We start from the raw sequence: 17,916 nt of genomic DNA, 5'->3' as shown, positions 1-17,916 counted from the left end.
AGATATGTATTTACACAATTACTCGAGTCTGGGGATCGTTTGCACACATCGAATGGGTGTATACGGTACGAGTACAGATTTTTCCATCTTGAATTTACGTACAAAGCTAATTTATCATTTCGTCGGGTCCAAAACTGTAAAAACTCCGCTGAATGGATGCCAATATTTTTCAGTTCAGTTCAGCATTATAACCGCAAAATAAATAACATATACAGACACATGTACCAATGTACATACAATATAACAAACGATGACTGCTATGGGACCGACCGAACTCTTCGTCGTCCAATGTTAAAGCCGGGGCCAAAGCCCAACCCGTCGATTGAAGCTGTCAACGGGTACGTACGCACAATAAAAACCTTTTGTCCGTCAACTGCGTGAGATACTTTCTGGCCGAACGGCTGGTCAACTGCATTCGTGGAGGAGAAGGTAGATACAGATACCCGGGGAAGGTAGATGGGAGGGGTTTGGTATTGGTATGGACATGTGCAAGTGCCTAATTATGTGGCCCAAGTCAATTTGTTCAGCGTCCGACCCATTGCGAGCATGGTCCCTCAGTATCTCAGTCTCTCAGTCTGTCAGTCTTTCAGTATCGTCTCTGCTTTGTTTGACTTTTCTCGCTGCGGGCAAACAATAAATGTTTTGTAGTGATTAAAAAGTAGTGTGAAATCGATTATACGAGCATATACTCACATTAACCAGACCCAGACCCCTTTCGACCCCTTGCTGGACCGGATATATGCCGCATCCCCCGCCCCAGTCCAGGCTCCGGCGAGTGTCAATATTGAATCGACTTTAGCGATACATGTTAATTCCTGTTAATCGTTGCGTGTCGGGTGTTTTTTGATCTCACGGCGTCGTCAAGGGTACGTCCACAGGCCCGATGCATGATATTGATAGATCCAAGCGAGGTTTACTAATATTTGATTTCTTGAGTATTCACTCATCCACGTAGCTCGTACTCGTACTCGTACTCCAGTGGACGTCAACTTCCGCGAAAAGAGGGAAGACCAATTCTGACTAGAAGCCACAGATCTCCTGTGAGCAGTTCACGGCAAAGGTCCAGGGAATTCTATAGAGGAAAATCAAAACTCTGACCTATGCCCGGGGTAATTTCTATCCCAATGTGTGAGCCTACTCATATAGGGATACGCACGATGCGACTAGAATTGCCACCATGTCGAAGTTGGTGTAATGCCATCCTTAAGACCTGTGCTCACAGTGTCTTCTCCAGTGTCTTTTGCTGCCTCAGATCTGCAACCGAATCGATTCTTTCATGGCAATCCCAGAGCAAATAATGGACAAGCTGATGGAGACAGGTCTGGCCTACACAAGGGATCATAGTTTGGTGGAGCGAGAAACTCCCCGCAATCGGAGTCGGCGGCGCACTTATCTCGATAGTGGTAATTATTATGGAAAATAATATATAAGAAGAGATGAAAGTTTAAAATAAAATAGCTGCAATTTTTAAAAATGAAGTTACCTGTTTTTAAATTTACCCGCGCAATAATTCGTTCAGTGGGACCGCAGATTGTTTGCTAAAATATACCGAGTACGGAGCTTTAGGCATATACTAAAAGCTTTCAGCACTCAGTGGCGCTTTGCAGCATTTGGTAAGTGTTGCTCAGCACTCAAAAAGCTCGACATTTACTTTTTATTCAAAATATATATTTACATATTCGTTTCTGTTACTTCGTTTCGATGTGGAGAGAAAATGATTAATAAAATAATATACTCAAATTAATCATATAAACATATGTCTTAAAAAAATCACGTTTACCCAACCTATTTTTGGTGGTTAAGATACCAGCCTAAAAGTATGTACCTAAATATTCATCCAACATGACCAACACGTTTTCTTTATACGGTCAAAAGACCATGAACAATTTATGTAACGGTTTCGGTAGCTCCAGCAAGTTTATGGAATCATCAGCTCGTTTAGTATTTGCCAAAGGTTGTCCTGCCGCACAGAAGTCTATTCATAGTACAATGTACTGCGATTTGGTTCATATCTCTCGCAAAATACTCCCCCAATAAATTCCCCCAATACAATACAATAGTTGATACAGAACGAGCCTCCAATTCCACGTTGTGGTCGTGGATAAAATAGAACCTCTATTGCACAACCCTAAAAACCCCATACCCATACCAGAACGGAACGCCATTAAATATTATCAAATTTTATTATATCGATCTTTGCGCCAGTGTGGAGTTGACATTGAGATCTGCCGCGTTTCATATGAAAATATATTCGTAGATAAATATCAATGAAGTGGTCCGCAAACATGCACTGGGAGAAACGACAAGTTAATTGCCGAATGTGTATCTAAATCAATTACGTGCCCAATTAGATGAGTTCCCTCCCAAAATGTGAAAGATCACAGCAATTCATTGAGTGGTGTAGGTGGAGGTGGAGGCGGAGAGGGGTATTCCCTTGGTGACGGGGTAAATCTGTATAATCAAAACAGAAAACGAAAAAACGCGATGGCAACAAGTGGAAATGGTGTAGTTCAGACTGGTAAGATACCCTATATTGGTTCGGCGTTGAGCTTCAGAGCTTTTTCAGTAGGATTTGCTCTACTTCTGCACCACTGACTATGATATATGTATTACTGGGTTAGATCTGGCGTAACCCAACCGTTGGAACGGCACTTAGAGCCAGCCCTTTAACAAAATGAGTCCGCATGGTATATACCCTTTCTGATCGGCTCTTGTATAACAGCACATATTGTTTTCGTTGGTTTTTATGGCTCGCCTGCCTGCCTGCCTGCCTTGTGCCATTCGCGATATTTGATGGGTGTTGTGTTCCGTGGTTTGTTAAACGGCGACAACGGTTACTCTCTGTCAGTCAGTCGTTCGCAACGGTTTAGCTGCGAACTCGAAGGCAAAACTCAAACACGACGCAGTGCAACGCATGCAGATACGATACGGAAACAGAAGCAGAAGCTGCTCATACAGATACAAATACACCGTCCGAGAGTCGAGAGTCCGATACGCAGCGCGACACGCAGTGACCAGTGAAGTCTGTCAAGTGCCTGCACAATTTACATATCAAATTCGAGTACAATACAATAAAAGTAAAAGTGTAAGGAATGTCTGTGCAACAACAGCCGCAGCAGGCATTGCCCACAATTGCTGCAATTCTCAATCATCAGCAGAAGACGGGAGTCGTCGGAGCAGGTGCAGGAGGAGCCATGGCCATGCCATCCAGTGCAAAGCCAAAGACAAAAAGGTGCGAGCTACTGCCAAAATGTATTTCTTTTAATTTTATTTGACCCACATTCGGTGCCACGTTGCGTATACGTCACGTGAATAAGTTTTTTCGTGCAGAAATGTATTTTTGGATATACGCAAGAGCCAAGAGCGCAGAAAGAGCGCGCGAATCAAGAAGTGTACTGCAGCTGAACAAGCTGAATGTATGTTGCCTTGCCTATTTGCTTATTTACATTCAGTCTTCGGCTTTAACCAGTTTGACGCCTCGAGCCGGTTAACGAGCTGTGCGCCAGACGAAAATATACATTCATATATACAGTCCGAGTATTGTGGCAATAAATCCGAACCCGAACCCCAACGCAAACGCAAACGCGAACCGAACCCGAAGTGATTGCGATTTGGACTGGGCTTTATGGATCACTCTGCAAATCCATAAAACTTATCAATCTATCCAATCCAACACTTATTCGCTTCGCTTGGGTTGGCGCTGGCCCGAACCGAGGATTTCATTGAGCTTATTTATTAATTGACTGAGTTAAATTGCTTCTACCTCAATCGATGGCATCTTTGGTGTCTATAATTTATTAACAAACTTCAAATAATTTGCCGACCGATCGTCTATGCAAATCATTGAGTGCATATCTCATACGGCGCGCGTCATACGTATATGCTTAAGCAAAAGCATTCGGTGCGAAGAGATAACAAAGTCAAGGCCCAATGGATGCCTGACGGCGGAAGCGTCATGGAAAGCCGCCTTCCGATAAAGTTTTCCCATGCCTGAACAGTGTCGTGACGTGTTAGTGTGTTGTGAAGTGTTATCTGAAATGACTTCAATCAAAATATTCCCCCAAAAAGCCCCCCGTCGTCATTATGGAATCTTTGGGTAAGTTTTCCAATCGGAGGAGTCTTCAAGGTAAGTCTAAAAAGCCCTCTCCTCTCTCTCTGTCTCCAGCCGATTGGTTCTTATCAAAAAGGGGCATGGCATGCCGCTTGAGCTTTGCTGGTGTATATAGGGACACTAATTATCGTGTACTTGGCGTCACTTTAGTCACCATTTTTAACGCCGTGCTCTTAATTGCTCTGATAATTAAGTTTAATGGTTGTTAAATACGCATCACTGTCTTGTTTTTCTTTCACTTAGCCTGAAATCTGCATCCAAATACTGAATATCGTGTAAACGTGTAATAGCACTGCTTATTTGTTCTGTTTAGTGTTTGCTGCTTTGAACTGCTTGCAATACTCTCCGCTTCGCTCGGACTGTGAGAGACTTTATTTTAAACAAAACAAATGTTTGCATATATTAAATGCCAGATTTAATGCCCAAAGTATATTATTACTATCGCTCTGAAAGCTCCCATCCCTAGCGCCAACAAAACCTAAAGCTGAAAGCTAAAAGCTGAAGCTGACGCTAGCGCTGACGCCGACGGCGATGCTGATAAGCACAAAACTTTTACCAACAGCACTGCGCGCGGCTTCTAGCAAGCATACGCCGTGGTGTTCACCGAAGCTGAAGCGAAGCCAACGCAGACGCCGCCGCAGACTTGGCGTTCATTCACAGTCGATCTCGCCTCGTATTCGAAGAGCCCCAGGCCCTGGCGTTCAATAGCAAACAAACGATCGAATCGAACATAGCGCAGGTTAGTTCTATTCTGCGTGTAGCCCAGTGCGTCTTGTATCTGCGAGTGATTCTGCGAGATAGTGTGTGTCAGTTTTAGTGCGAGACGGTAAATAATTAGCAAACTTGTCTTAAGCTTACTAATTAACATAAAAGAGTAAGGAAAGCCACCGCAGTCACGCAGCTGCTACAGATATTTTTGATATAAAAAGGTTTGGCAGTGCATTGACAGCGACAAGTGTGTTTTTATGGCATAACGCGTTTCGAAATTCGCGCGCTTGACTTAAACTTTTTTCGGACTGCTTCCTGGGTAAATGACGATACGGCGATACGTTTGCTGTATTTTAAGCCCAGCATTCAGTTGTAAATGGAAATTTTTGAAATTTGTATCTCCGAGATAACGAAGAAGTGTGTTTTTTTTTTATATTTTTTTTATTTTTTTTTTATATTCATATACTTATTTATCTGCTCTATAATATATACTATACAATTTATATTTAACTTAATTTAACGGACAAGAGTATGTTGGGACTACCTGTGTGTGTGTGTTTTGGATTTGAGATGTAAATCTATTCAAATATTGAACAGTGGTCTGGTCTGCCCAACTTTCCATTTCGAATTTTGGGTACTTTTTGTGGATTCAGCTCGGACTTGATTAGGCTTCATTCACACTCCACTCTCACCTCATGGCTGAGTGCCTTGAATAGTGATGAAACTGTTGGGAAGCAATTGAAAACACCTAAGCACATTGCTTGCACATTTGTTAATATTGTTGTTTATCAACTACCAACCGCATTATTGACTTATAATTATGTGCATTATTTAGCATTTAAAGCCCACAATGCACATGATAGAAGCAAGCCTGCAGCACGTGGAAAAGCAATCGTCAATCGATCCCACAATTGCGCAAGAGGCAGACTCTGTAATTAGAGGGAGAACCCACTAGGAACTCTAACGTCGAATGGCCATTAGCTTTATATTCTGCCCAACAGAGAGCAGCATGATATTCTCAAAAGATTTGGTTCCGTTCCTCATTTGACATTCATAAAACACACTTTCGAGACAATAATCGAGATGCTCGCCTTGAGCGAAACAATCCCCATACCGGAGAATGTTTATTTATAAAGAATTATGCCAAGTCTTTTTGGTTTTTGGAAAACATTTCTACACACCATACCCGACTGTGTAGGCTGCTGTTCTACTTTGCGGGTATTTATACACGTTCATTTTTTTATACTTTATACTCGTTCAGTTCAGTTCAGTGGAATGTACGGGTACGGGTACGGAGTGCCCAAGAAACTGTGTTGTTTTTGTATACTAATTAGAAGGCGGCTCGTGTGGGAAGTCTTATCAAAATTATCATTGAAAATAAGTATGGCAACACGATTGCCGGGGTCACTTGATTCTATAAAATAAAAATGCCTGATAAGTAAACAGACCAGACCAGACACTCAGTGGTATGCATGTTGCCAACTTAGTTTTTTGGGACTTGGATCATACGATTTTTGCATTGTCCCCGCACTAACCTTTTCCATTGATAATTTTCTGAGACTTTAAGCGCACATTTGCTGGGTAAACACTCGAAAATACTTCAAATATCTGGCGTTTAATATATACAGTGTGTATAAGTAATTTTCGCCCCAAGCTTTATCTACAGACTTAAAAACAAAAAACAAACGTACTCCCACGAAAAAACAAGCAAAAAAAAAAAAACGAAACCAGATTCAAATCAAAAACAGAATTATTTCGGTTTCTTGGCTCGGGCCCAAGGTCAGGGTAGCGATAAAGTGTTTCGTTTGGTCCAGCAGCTGAGATCAGTTATACAGCATCCTCCGCTCTGCAATGAATGAAAACCTCAGAGAAATTGAGCCTTACATAAGCTAGCACATGCCTTTGATTAAACACTATCCCATCACATCTTTGGTTAGGCGAATTCAATCACGGGTTGCCCGATAATCACCGCTAATCAAATTTGACAAACCAATCCCATCAATCCACCACGTCGCGTGTTCCCCAGCCGGAGTTAGTGACTCTATTAATCTGATTTGGGATAAATATAGCTTCATCATATGATCGACCAACAGGTTTCACACGGAACATATTCTAGGGCACAAATTGGGCCAGTCAGGAGTGCCAAATATGGTTATATCTATCTATTCATTCTGTTTATCCAAGGTAGTTTTAATATCATCTCTGAGATTTTTCACAGTTGGTTGATGTCATTCAATCCCACACAATGGCATTGCTAAGATTCAATTTGTGCTTGGCAAACCATAACAGAACCCACTTTTCCCTAGAAGGGAGTGGAAAATAGTTAGTTTGATTCTCAATTCTCGCCTCGAGCTGATAATGAATGCTCCTAGTGATCATGGGTTATCAATCAGGTCTCAGCCGTCATTGATCAAAGTATAGTTCCAATTCAAGTATCTCTGCCTCTGCCTCCCCTGGCTGATTACTGCTCCGCGATACGCTTGAAATTCTTTGCACACTTTTCGTTGCATAATTTATAGGCTGGCTTTTGCTATTTGTGTCAGGTCTTATCGCCCCACACACACTTCTCTTCTGGTTTACTGTTGACTAGTATCAGATGAGCTGCATTTATAAAAGCGTGCACGGTCCTCTATATAAATAGAAGGCGGGGCGGAAAAGTAAGTTATATGAACTTCTTGATTAAAAACCGAATCGGACCATAAATTTCCCATTCATTGACAGTCCACAAAGAAAGTAAGAACCTAGGTCAATGATGAATTTTACTCCATATAGCACAAAGATAACACGAAGGGGTAATGCACTGCACTGCCCATTCATGCAAGTTGTAACCACTTAACGATTTGTGCTGTAACTCTTTCCATAAAGACATAAAGCCTGGTTTGTCCAAAAAATAAGCTGCCCGAGTACAGCCTTCAGACGGTTGATAAACGGAGATCTGTCGTAAACTAATTTTAGCCACGTTGTATGTCAGCACAGCACATGATTTTCCTTGGGACCTAGAACTTGCTCCACGAAACGTCAAGCGAGGTGTTTTCGGCTGTAGACCCCGCCACTTGGATCACTTTTTTCGGGAACTCTTTTATCACTAGCCATATAGTATGGTAGTACACACCCATAAATTTGTTGCCTTTAAAGCCTGTTAGCATTGGGACGGCGGTTTTCACCGGCTGATACCTTTAAGATGTTGCGTAATAGAAGCAACAAAGAAGAAGAGCAACGTCAGCAGTTGCGATTCCATTGATAAGCCGGAAAGATAAGAGTCTTAGTTTTAGGAGGTGAGTTCGAAGAGATGTGTGGGGTGTCGCGGGGGGCTCAAGATCAATGGAACTGGAAGGTGTCGGGGAAGGGAGATGTCAACTAAAGCTGCCGCCCGTGCATAGTATAATGAGCTTAATTATTTCCAAGACGATGCCTGGAAACAGGCGGCTATCAGAGTGCGATAGGCGTATCTATACTACATAGACAAACATAGCACATATGTCTTTAAGTATAGATGCGCTTCATTAAGTCGTAACCCAATCATTATCGGACTTTGGAACACTCATAGAAGCGGTGCAATGTCAAAAGTCTGACGAGTAAATCCGATTTGGACTGACGGTGTCGGCCCAATTATGGCCAAATTAAACTGTTTGTCAACTAATTCGATTTTTTGACGGGTACTGATAGGGCCCAACACTTGTCCCTAGCCCACCCGCGCCAGCACTGCCATCCGACAGCCGTCCCTTATCAGCACCTTGAATATACTACCTGTCCTGATGACACACAGGGGCATTGATAGTTATAGCCATCAAAAGTTTAGGGCCCATTGCTAAAAATCACTTCTTAAGCATTCGGCAAATATCGGCAATAATCGCAGGAGCGCAGCGCTTATCAGCTGCGATTTGATTAGTGGTTCTTCAGTTTAACAGCACACATTTTTATGGCGAGCTTCTGGCTCAACTTTGATATGGGTTGATAGAAAAAAGCTGGAAAAGCTGTGATAAGGGGACCAGATGAAAGCTCATTATGATAATTATCATTTGTCAGGGGATAGAATGGAATGATAAGAAAGCTCTGCTTCCTGAAGTGCAAACTTTTTGAAGCTTAAAGCTGCCGATCAAAGCTATTCCAGAGAAAGCTACTGCAAAAGCTCTGCCAGTCTTCTTGGCTAATTAACGGAATCAACTTCCGCAGCAGATCGATTGATCGATCATCTTTCTCGCTTCCCCATCGCCTCCCGCTGAATGCCGCTTAGAACCCCGTACCCCCAGGCACGTTCCGTCACTTAGCTGAACACTGAAAATAACATTTAATAAATAATAAATAATTTCATTGGCTTTGTCCTAATATTATCATCAATTAGAGCCCTGCGGCAGCCCAAACCGAACCGAATCGTGACACATGCCGCGATCTCATGAACGATACGTGATCCTTCTGTGCATGGTCTAAGATTAACACGAAGATCGTAAAAGCTAAGAGAAATATGTAAATATTGTATATGCGAATGGCACGGGCACACAGGTGGTAATTAAACTATTAACATTCGATGTGGAGATGGAGATCAGATCCGTTTGATTTATTTATAAACTTTTCTTTCCTCCATCGCATCGCGTGTTTATTGTTTTGACATTTCTCTCTCTCAGCCTGTGCCAAAACGTGTCGCTCTTGCGCCACACGCACCACACTATCCCTCCCTCGTCCTTGGCCTTCTGTCAATGAGTTGGCCAAACAATTACTCTTGGCCACAGGCCAATGGTTTTCTGCCGTTTTCTCCACGGGTGCAGGTTCTGCAATTGCAAATACGAGTATTCCAAGGAAATGGAGACTCCAATGTTGGGCGAGGTTAATGAGGGGTTAACTGCGGCTATAAAAGTTCTGGAAGTGCCATAAACCAAAAAAGATGGAAAATATTCCACTTGCTAGAGATCAGCGGGGGTTATCATGACACGCTTATGCAATAGATTTGTTTTCGACATATTTATTTCGAGTTCATTTTATTGCTATTTCAATTGCTATTGAGACAGTTAAGAGTAAATTGCGTGCAATTTGATCGACAGGCGGCTGTGATTCAGCTGTGATTTGTTTGCCACATTGCGTAGTGATTGTGGGGCCACGCAATTGCAACTGCAATTCCAACAATTGTGCGTTGTAGGCTGCAATTGATACGATGAAAGGCCCCTGACATGGTAATTGATCACTCTGGTCACTCCGTGCTCCACTCGCCCTCGCCACCTTCCACCATCCACCTTCCACTCCAATCCGTTATCAATCTGCAGTTCCCAGACTCGATTGCCCCATTCTTATATCCATATTATATTATTGTTTCCACATTGTATAAAATTAAGATGGCAGAGATACAGGGAGCGGGAGAGATATGCAGTGCTCCAGAGACTATAGCGATTATAGAGAGAGAAAGAGAGCCGAGTGAGCACTTAAGATGCTCATAAATTCTGGATACTTGATTTTTTTATGCTCTCCCGAGTAGGATCTGCTAATTTCCACACACACAGAAGCAGCCCATGGCGGTGTGGTGTGGTGTGGTGTGGTGTGAGTGTTAGCAGTGGCTAAAAATGGGCTTTTGATTTACGCAATGTTATATAGATACAGATATAAATATTTGTCTATGGCTACTCCAACACTTCAGATCGACATTGACAGTCCCGCTGTCGCTTTGTAAATTTTCACTCGCTTCAGAACGGTCGTCGAACGGAACCATCTTTGAAAATAAATAGATAAAATATACTCACTTTTTGTTGAGATTTTAAAAATCAGACAAGTGACCACAATGACTCGCGAGTGTTGGGATCGGTAAATATCTGAGACACTTGAAGAACCAATCCCCCCTCCCTTTAATCTCAAAATAAATATTCTAAAACCAATTATTGTGAGAGAAATCTTAGTGAATTACTCGTATTGGCACAGTTAACAAAATTCGCTTAATTTATTATCGGATCTCTTGGATCTGAACGAACTCCAGTCTACCTTTCGAGTGGCACCCCCTGATAACAACCACAAATAGATTAGTTATTGTTTTAACGCCATTGTTATTGGCATGCTTTGATTTTTTCATTTTTGTTGTTGTTTTTTTGACAATTTATCTACGAATTTTGACAGCTGAATGAGCAATCAAAAGAGACATGTATCTCTGTATAAAGCAGATTATCTTTCTGCCAGCAGTTTCAGTCTCTTTATGCACACGACAAAGTGAGCTTCGTGGTGTCCGTCCAAAATCATTGTTGAAAAATCGATGACATGCCATCGAGCCGTGAGCAGGAGCAGCCGCCACTTCAGGGGGTGGAAAATCACCCTCAAGACTCGGGCCCCGCTGAGGCGCAAATGAAAAGGTCTCGATGAAAACTTCAATTAAACAAAACTATAATCGAAAGCAGATAATGAAGGAGGAGATTACCTTTAATTGAAAAGCTTAATGCAACGATAGGATAGAATACGCGTAAAATACCAAATGATTGATGAAATGCTTCCGTCTGAAAGAGCCAGAGACAGTGTGGGAAAGGGAGATAGATAGCGAGCGAGAGAGGGCTGAAGTTCCACCTGGATTTATATATTTACCATTTTCAGTTGCTTGAAAGTATTCAAAATGAAGGGATCGACACTGGACAAAATCTGCTGCTTCCTGGCCGAGCTCATCGGCACAGGCATGCTGATCTTCCTCGGCTGCATGGGATGCGTGAAGTCGGACCTGTTCCCCAACAACCATCTGCAGATTATTCTCAACTTCGGTCTGGCGGTCATGATCTGCATCCAGTGCTTCGGCTGTGTGTCCGGCGCCCATCTCAATCCAGCGGTAACTGTTGCCGCCTATATCTACGAGTTGGTCACACTTCCCATGGCCTTTGTCTACTTTGTGGCCCAGATGCTGGGCGCCTTCATTGGCTACGGCCTGCTGAAGGTTCTCCTGCCCGAGGACACCCTCAGTGCGGGCGTTGGCCTGTGTGTGACCTTGCCCCACAACAGCATTAGCCATGCTCAGGCCTTTGGCATTGAGTTCGTGATCACTGCCATCCTGGTGATTGTCTGCTGCGGCGTCTGGGATCCCCGCAACTCCAAGTTCCATGACTCTGTTGCCATTCGCTTCGGTCTGGCCATTTCCTGCCTTGCCTGCGCTGCCGTAAGTTCCGCCTTGCACCTTGATCCTTCCAGTCCTACAAGAAGTCTAACGTTTCCTTCTTTCCAGGGTCCCTTCACCGGTGCCAGCATGAACCCGGCCAGGTCCTTTGCTCCTGCCCTGTGGAACGCCCACTTCGATTCCAACTGGATCTACTGGCTGGCTCCACTCAGTGCTGCCGCCGTTACCGCCTACGCCTACAAGGCCGTCTTCCGGCGGGAGGTGGTGGAGGCGGAGATCACCAGCCACGAGAAGCTGCGCCAGCTGGAGGACGTACAGCTCTCGTAGAAGCGGACGGGGATGCCAAAGACATTGCAACTACACTTAACTTTAAGCTAAGACAGCCGCATTTTATATTAATGCAATATAAGGCCTTCGATAATAAAGAAAATCGAGATTTTTCAACTATTTTAAAGAACCAGAATAACTTTAAATTTGATGAGGAGGGAAGTAATTTTCTTTCCTGACAGGGCAAGCCCCTCAATGAAAATCAAAACTCTATATGATTGTTCCTGATGGTGGGATGCTTTCACAGGTTCCCAAGGGAAAACGGTTTATAGAAGCCATCATCTGGTTGGGGTTTCAACCCCTCAAGACCTGCTAGTCTCTCGGAAGTACTCTTCCATAGCACTGCCTCGCTGATGGAACGTGTTTGAATGTGGCCTGTGGCGCTACCATTGTCAACCACAGGTTTCCTTCAGCTTTTGGCTCCCTGTTCGCGTTTTCTGCTCTTCAGATAAGTTCTCTAGTCTCTAATTCCGCTACCACTAGTTCAACTTTCAGCAACAATCAACTGGCTAATATTTTAATAATTTGGAGGCCCACATTCCGCCCCCAGTGCCAGTCGAGACTACGAAGCGTGTGTTGTCCAAGGCTCGGCGCCACATGCGCCCTCTGATTAAGATCTTAATGATTCGAGATAAGATTAAGGACAAATCGCGGGAAACGCTGCTGGCCAATCAGAAGGCAGGGAGGCAGTGACGCCGTGGGGCTTGTCAGGCCGATAATTACAGCAGAAAAGCCTCCTGAAAATGCTCTTTGATTAATTGATCCGTCCGGAATGGGCGGCGACGGACAGACAGAACAGGGCCACACAACAGCGCAGTATATCTACGCGCCTCTACTTGGAAATATCCATATGATAATTAGCATTAAGGTTTTATAATTGATATTGATTGATTGGAGCCAATTTAAAGTCACAGGCCTCGCGAATACGCCAACTCAGTTGGCCAAGAAAAGAGTTTGTGGCAGTCGAGTTTAGTCAGCATGTCGCAACAGAAGCCAAAACAAGCAAGCGGATTCGACTCCCCCTCCGGCGGACGATGGCGTCTCCATCAGAAGCACAGGAGTCGAGTGGCCGCCTTCTTTGGGGAGCTGGTGGGCACAGCCATGTTCGTACTCATCGCCTGCTGGGGCTGTGTCCAGACGCCGATCTTCAACAACACGCACTTTCAAAGCGGCCTCACCTTCGGCCTGGCAATCCTCATAGCCATCCAGTGCTACGGTTCTGTGTCCGGGGCACACCTCAATCCAGCCATTACCCTCGCTGCCGCCCTGTACGGCGTGCTCCACTGGGGTATGGCCATTGCCTATTTTGTGGCTCAGGTGGCGGGCGCTTTCATTGGGTACGGCCTGTTGGTAGCCGTCCTCCCCCATAACGCCATTAAGGGCGTGGACAACCCGGCAGGTGTCTGCGTGACAGTCCTGGCCAGTGACATCTCTGTGCTGCAGGGTGTATTTATTGAGTTCCTCATCACCTGTTGCCTGGTGATGGTTGCCTGCTCGGTGTGGGATCCCCGCAATGCCAAGCTCAAGGACTCGGTGCCCGTGCGCTTCGGTCTGACAGTGTCCTGTCTCATCATTACAGCGGTTAGTATAGTATGGGACGGCAGTTTGAATGGCATCATCGGTTTTTTTCTCCTTTAGGGCCTCTTCACAGGAGCCAGCATGAATCCCACTAGGTCCCTGGGTCCTGCTGTGTGGAACGATTCGTGGGAGCACCATTGGATCTATTGGGTGGGTCCTCTCGTGGCAGGCGCTGTCACTTCCCTCATCTACCGATTCGCCTTCAAAGGAGACGAGGTGATCGAGCTACGGAGCTCGAATGCCAAGATTCGAGTGATCGAGGAGGTGGCACTGCCCTAATTTGTTGTTAATCGATGTCTTAGCTGTAGTTTTAGAATCTTAAGTTCTTCCAATAAAGAGGATTACTCGTTTTCCATAGCATACATTTGGGAGGGTATATTGAACTACAATTGAATCAGCTGATTGCTGACTCTGTAGTTATATAGTTTATGCGTCACTGGAAAATTTAACCAGAGATCGCTATCAATGAGTATAGGATTGTATATAAATGTCTTCATAGAAGCACTGACAATAGATGGGGCTGGGGCTGGGGCGATTAGAAATCTTGATATTTGATTGCTGTAGAATGTCGTAGATTATGCAGATTAGATTATAGATTTAATCTTGTACCCGTAGTATCTCGTTCCCATTGAACGCTTGAGGTGCTGTCTAATCAGGCGGACCTCTAGAGCTCTCAGTCAGCGACGGAGCTCGTTGGAGTTAAGGTGATTTACAGACATGTCCAATACAAGCACGAGGTGATACTCGAATGAACACAGCATAGCCATCATATCCCGACTGACACATCCTCTTTGTTCTCTCTTGCAGTCGCTCGTCCTGTTGGCTGCTTCAGCCGCGGCAGTTGAACAATATCTGCATCGTCTTCGCCGAACTAATTGCCACAGCCATGCTGATGTTCCTCGGCTGCATGGGCTGCATCCAGAATTCGTTCTTCTCCAACTCCAACTTCCAGAGTGCGCTCAACTTCGGTTTTGTTGTCCTGATCTGCATCCAGTGCTTTGGCTGCGTGTGCGGTGCCCATCTCAATCCCGCCGTGACGTTGGCCAACTATATCTACAACATGATCTCCCTGCCCATGGCCATTTCCTACTTTGTCGCGCAGATGGTGGGGGCCTTCATCGGCTATGGTCTGCTCAAGGCCGTCATGCCAGAGAGCGCCATATACAGCTCTAGCACGTCGAGTGGCGTCTGCGTAACCTCCCTCCACAGCAGCCTGACGGGGCTGCAGGGCGTGGTCATCGAGTTCCTGATCACCAGCGCCCTGATTGCCATTTGCTGTGGCGTCTGGGATCCGCGCAATGCCAAGAACCAGGACTCGGTGCCAGTGCGTTTCGCCCTAGCCATCGCCTGCCTCTCCTTGACTGCGGTAAGTAATTTGCTGAGTTCTGCTCTCTGGACAGTCCGGTAATGTGTGCGTTGATTCCGTTTTCAGGGTCAGTTCACAGGAGCCAGCATGAATCCGGCGCGCTCTTTTGCCCCGGCCATTTGGAACGGAGCCTGGGAGAATCACTGGATCTACTGGGTGGGTCCCCTGGCAGGAGCTCTCGTCTCATCGCTCATCTACAAGTATGCTTTCCGACGAGAGGTTCAGGCACAGGAAGAGCAGGAATCCACCATGTCCACCAAGCGGACCTCTGAACTAGAGTTCGCCTAGCGAGCAAGAGATCCCTTACAAGACAACATATCCCATAAGTGCTTTAAAAGCGGCTTAGTTTTTAGTCTCACTCGCCCTACTATACAAATAAATACTATAAATTAAATCCGCGGGCTTCCGTGTGGGATGGCTGGCTTATCATGGCGAGATTATTTTGATACGTGCTTATCGTTAATATTCATATAGAAACACTCGTAAAAATTGCTGCGAATTAGCCTAAAGATATGACAACAGCTACAACCGTACTACCGAACTGTTTCTTACTGCTTCTTATTATATGAGGACTTTTCGTGCTCCAAGTGATGGAACTACCATACGTGGAGGGCGGAACAGAAGTAGACCGTTTACAGCTTTGCGAGCGGGATGTATAAATCGGTTGAATTTATAATACCTATCAGAGGGTAATATAAATAATCATTGTTAGTGCTAAAAATGAAGGAGGAAATATTGATGTTTCTGGAACAAACGTTCGTACGCTTTTAGTGCAACAAAAAATATAGAAATTTGCCCAGGTTTTTTTTGCGATGCGATAGCATTTTGTTAGCTAAGTGTAGTACGAGATGGGGTTCATCGAGTTTTAGTTTTCATAATGCTACTTTGGCCTAGTCAAGTCAAATGCAGAAAAATGCGGGACAAAACGTTATGAAAATGGGTTTATATTAGCTTTTAATTATTGGGTCTCGGTGGACTGAGCCACGGAAATAAATGCCCACATTTCTTTCACAGACACTTTTACCATAAGATTGCTACACTCACGTCTAGTGGAATACAACAATATGCAAAAAAACGGCAATTTCATTAAAAAAATCACAAGCGATTTTAAAATACTAGGACTGGTGCTCCATCATGAGACACGGCGCGGAGCCTAAAGTACTTTACCTTTACAAAATTTTTGGATAAATAATTTTAGCCGATAAATGCAGCAATTTTCTATAGGATTGGGCAATTTTGCAACGAGTAGATTTATTGTATTATTTTTAAATATTTTAAAACAAAAAAAGCCCAAACTAATTTCGCAAACTAATTTTCTGCATGTTAACTACATATGCGCTCTCTACATATTTCCTACATATGAACTACATGTCGGATGTAATTATCAACAGAGACACCTGAAGGGGAAATGCCACAACAACAGTGGCTACAGTCCAAAGTTGCCTGCTCTGAAACTATCAAAGCCGGTTGCTATTTTATTCGCTGTTAAGACTCAGCAAATAGAAGAAGAAGAATATAACGGTTGTGTAGTGGTATGGAGGGGAGGGCGAAATTTTGAATAGCCTTGTAAAAGGGGTCTGGACAACAGGAAAAAGCAGCCCCAAGAAGGCCGGTATTGCCGGCGAAGCATAAGAAGAAGAATCGAAAGCACAAGAGGGGTAATTCTGAGGTAACAATGCGATCGATGAAAAAAGTAAATATAATTAAAAACTTTACTACTCTAGGAGTCGTTTGACGTACAAGATGTCACACACATTTTCGAAAATACACAGATACACATTTCTCATTTCTCACTTCCACAAATTTTGGTCGACTCCTGCGTATTGTTGCGTATATCAGATGAGTAAGATGATGAATAAGATATGGACTCAATTCAGGGGTGGCTGCATACTTCGGTAAGGATTGATTCACACCACATAATCCTATACTAAGCTGAGCTTTGGCCATTTCACAGAGGAAATTTGATTAAATTCAACAATAGTATTACCGGCAAAATTGAAAATGATCTAAAAATCGAAGAGTTGCTAACGGTAAGATAGATAGATAGCGATGATAGTGATGGACTTCCCCTATAACACCATTCAATTTGTACAGGAACGGAAGCAACTGGAGACAAAAGCCAGCACGCTCACCAAGCAGGTCAGAGGACTAGAGGTCATTGTCTCCGACTTGACGCGGGCTATTAAACGCACAGAGTTCCATAAAGACATGGATCTGAGAATTAAAGTGACAGCAAAAAAAGCACCAGCCGAACAAGGGATTGAGAGCAGCACTACCACGACATCTTCTCCGTCAGACAAAAAAAAACCACCCAATGTCGGTGATATGAGTTGATGCAAAAATCCCCTCGAGTGGTTCACAGGGGTTTCATTATCAACAGAACGTGTCGGAAACCTATAAAAGCATTCATCTCGACTGAGATTGGCATTCAGAAAGCAAAAGATTCCAAACGATGAAGCTGTTCGCACTGTGTTGTCTGCTGTTCGCTCTACTCGGATGCCTGGTCTCTCCAAGCTATGGCTCGCCATCCCGTCACAGCGGAGGAGGAACTGGAGGAGCGCCTGGAGGAGCTGGAAATCCTTTCAGACAGCCGCCCGCACCACGTCCTTTCATCTATGACTCGCCGATCCGAAGACCAGGTCAACCAAAAACTATGTACGCTTAAATCAACAAATGTGACTTAATAAATTTACTAAATATGAAAACGGAGAAAAGTGATTATTGTGTTCTTATCAATGAAAGTGAAATAGCCAGCGAAAA

At 44.1% G+C, this 17,916-nt stretch overlaps 4 protein-coding genes across 9 annotated transcripts; all 4 read left to right on the top strand.

The window, feature by feature from the left end:
* Positions 1-2,833: 2,833 nt before the first annotated feature.
* LOC117185829 (aquaporin-like) lies at positions 2,834-15,538 on the top strand. 2 transcript variants are annotated; one of them, XM_033391587.1, is made up of 3 exons: positions 2,834-3,232; positions 14,598-15,156; positions 15,223-15,538. In XM_033391587.1, exons 1-3 carry the CDS (start codon positions 3,093-3,095, stop codon positions 15,442-15,444), a joined length of 921 nt encoding a protein of 306 aa, XP_033247478.1. In that variant the 5' UTR covers positions 2,834-3,092; the 3' UTR covers positions 15,445-15,538. The 2 variants fall into 2 exon arrangements, with proteins under 2 accessions (XP_033247478.1, XP_033247479.1); XM_033391588.1 differs by lacking the exon at positions 2,834-3,232 and adding an exon at positions 14,420-14,527.
* Positions 4,745-12,342, top strand: LOC108160598 (aquaporin AQPcic). 4 transcript variants are annotated; one of them, XM_017294701.2, is made up of 3 exons: positions 4,745-4,850; positions 11,378-11,927; positions 11,994-12,342. In XM_017294701.2, the coding sequence occupies exons 2-3, from the start codon at positions 11,397-11,399 to the stop codon at positions 12,210-12,212; spliced, it is 750 nt and encodes a 249-aa protein (XP_017150190.1). In that variant the 5' UTR covers positions 4,745-4,850; positions 11,378-11,396; the 3' UTR covers positions 12,213-12,342. The 4 variants fall into 4 exon arrangements, with proteins under 4 accessions (XP_017150190.1, XP_017150189.1, XP_017150187.1 ...); XM_017294700.2 differs by having other exon boundaries at positions 4,846-4,937; XM_017294698.2 differs by lacking the exon at positions 4,745-4,850 and adding an exon at positions 10,507-10,606.
* LOC108160599 (aquaporin) lies at positions 13,165-14,140 on the top strand. The gene is made up of 2 exons (XM_017294702.2): positions 13,165-13,793; positions 13,851-14,140. The coding sequence occupies exons 1-2, from the start codon at positions 13,191-13,193 to the stop codon at positions 14,067-14,069; spliced, it is 822 nt and encodes a 273-aa protein (XP_017150191.1). The 5' UTR covers positions 13,165-13,190; the 3' UTR covers positions 14,070-14,140.
* Positions 15,539-16,889: 1,351 nt separating the features above from the next.
* LOC108158720 (immune-induced peptide 18) lies at positions 16,890-17,874 on the top strand. 2 transcript variants are annotated; one of them, XM_033391849.1, is made up of 3 exons: positions 16,890-17,051; positions 17,111-17,186; positions 17,251-17,608. In XM_033391849.1, exons 1-3 carry the CDS (start codon positions 16,900-16,902, stop codon positions 17,488-17,490), a joined length of 468 nt encoding a protein of 155 aa, XP_033247740.1. In that variant the 5' UTR covers positions 16,890-16,899; the 3' UTR covers positions 17,491-17,608. The 2 variants fall into 2 exon arrangements, with proteins under 2 accessions (XP_033247740.1, XP_033247741.1); XM_033391850.1 differs by having other exon boundaries at positions 16,926-17,051; positions 17,251-17,874.
* Positions 17,875-17,916: the final 42 nt, after the last annotated feature.

This window comes from Drosophila miranda, chromosome 3 (genome assembly GCF_003369915.1).
Source record: "Drosophila miranda strain MSH22 chromosome 3, D.miranda_PacBio2.1, whole genome shotgun sequence".
Taxonomy (NCBI): Eukaryota; Metazoa; Arthropoda; class Insecta; order Diptera; family Drosophilidae; genus Drosophila; species Drosophila miranda.
The sequence above is the reverse complement of the archived record's forward strand: the minus strand, read 5'-3'. Positions and strand labels throughout refer to the sequence as shown.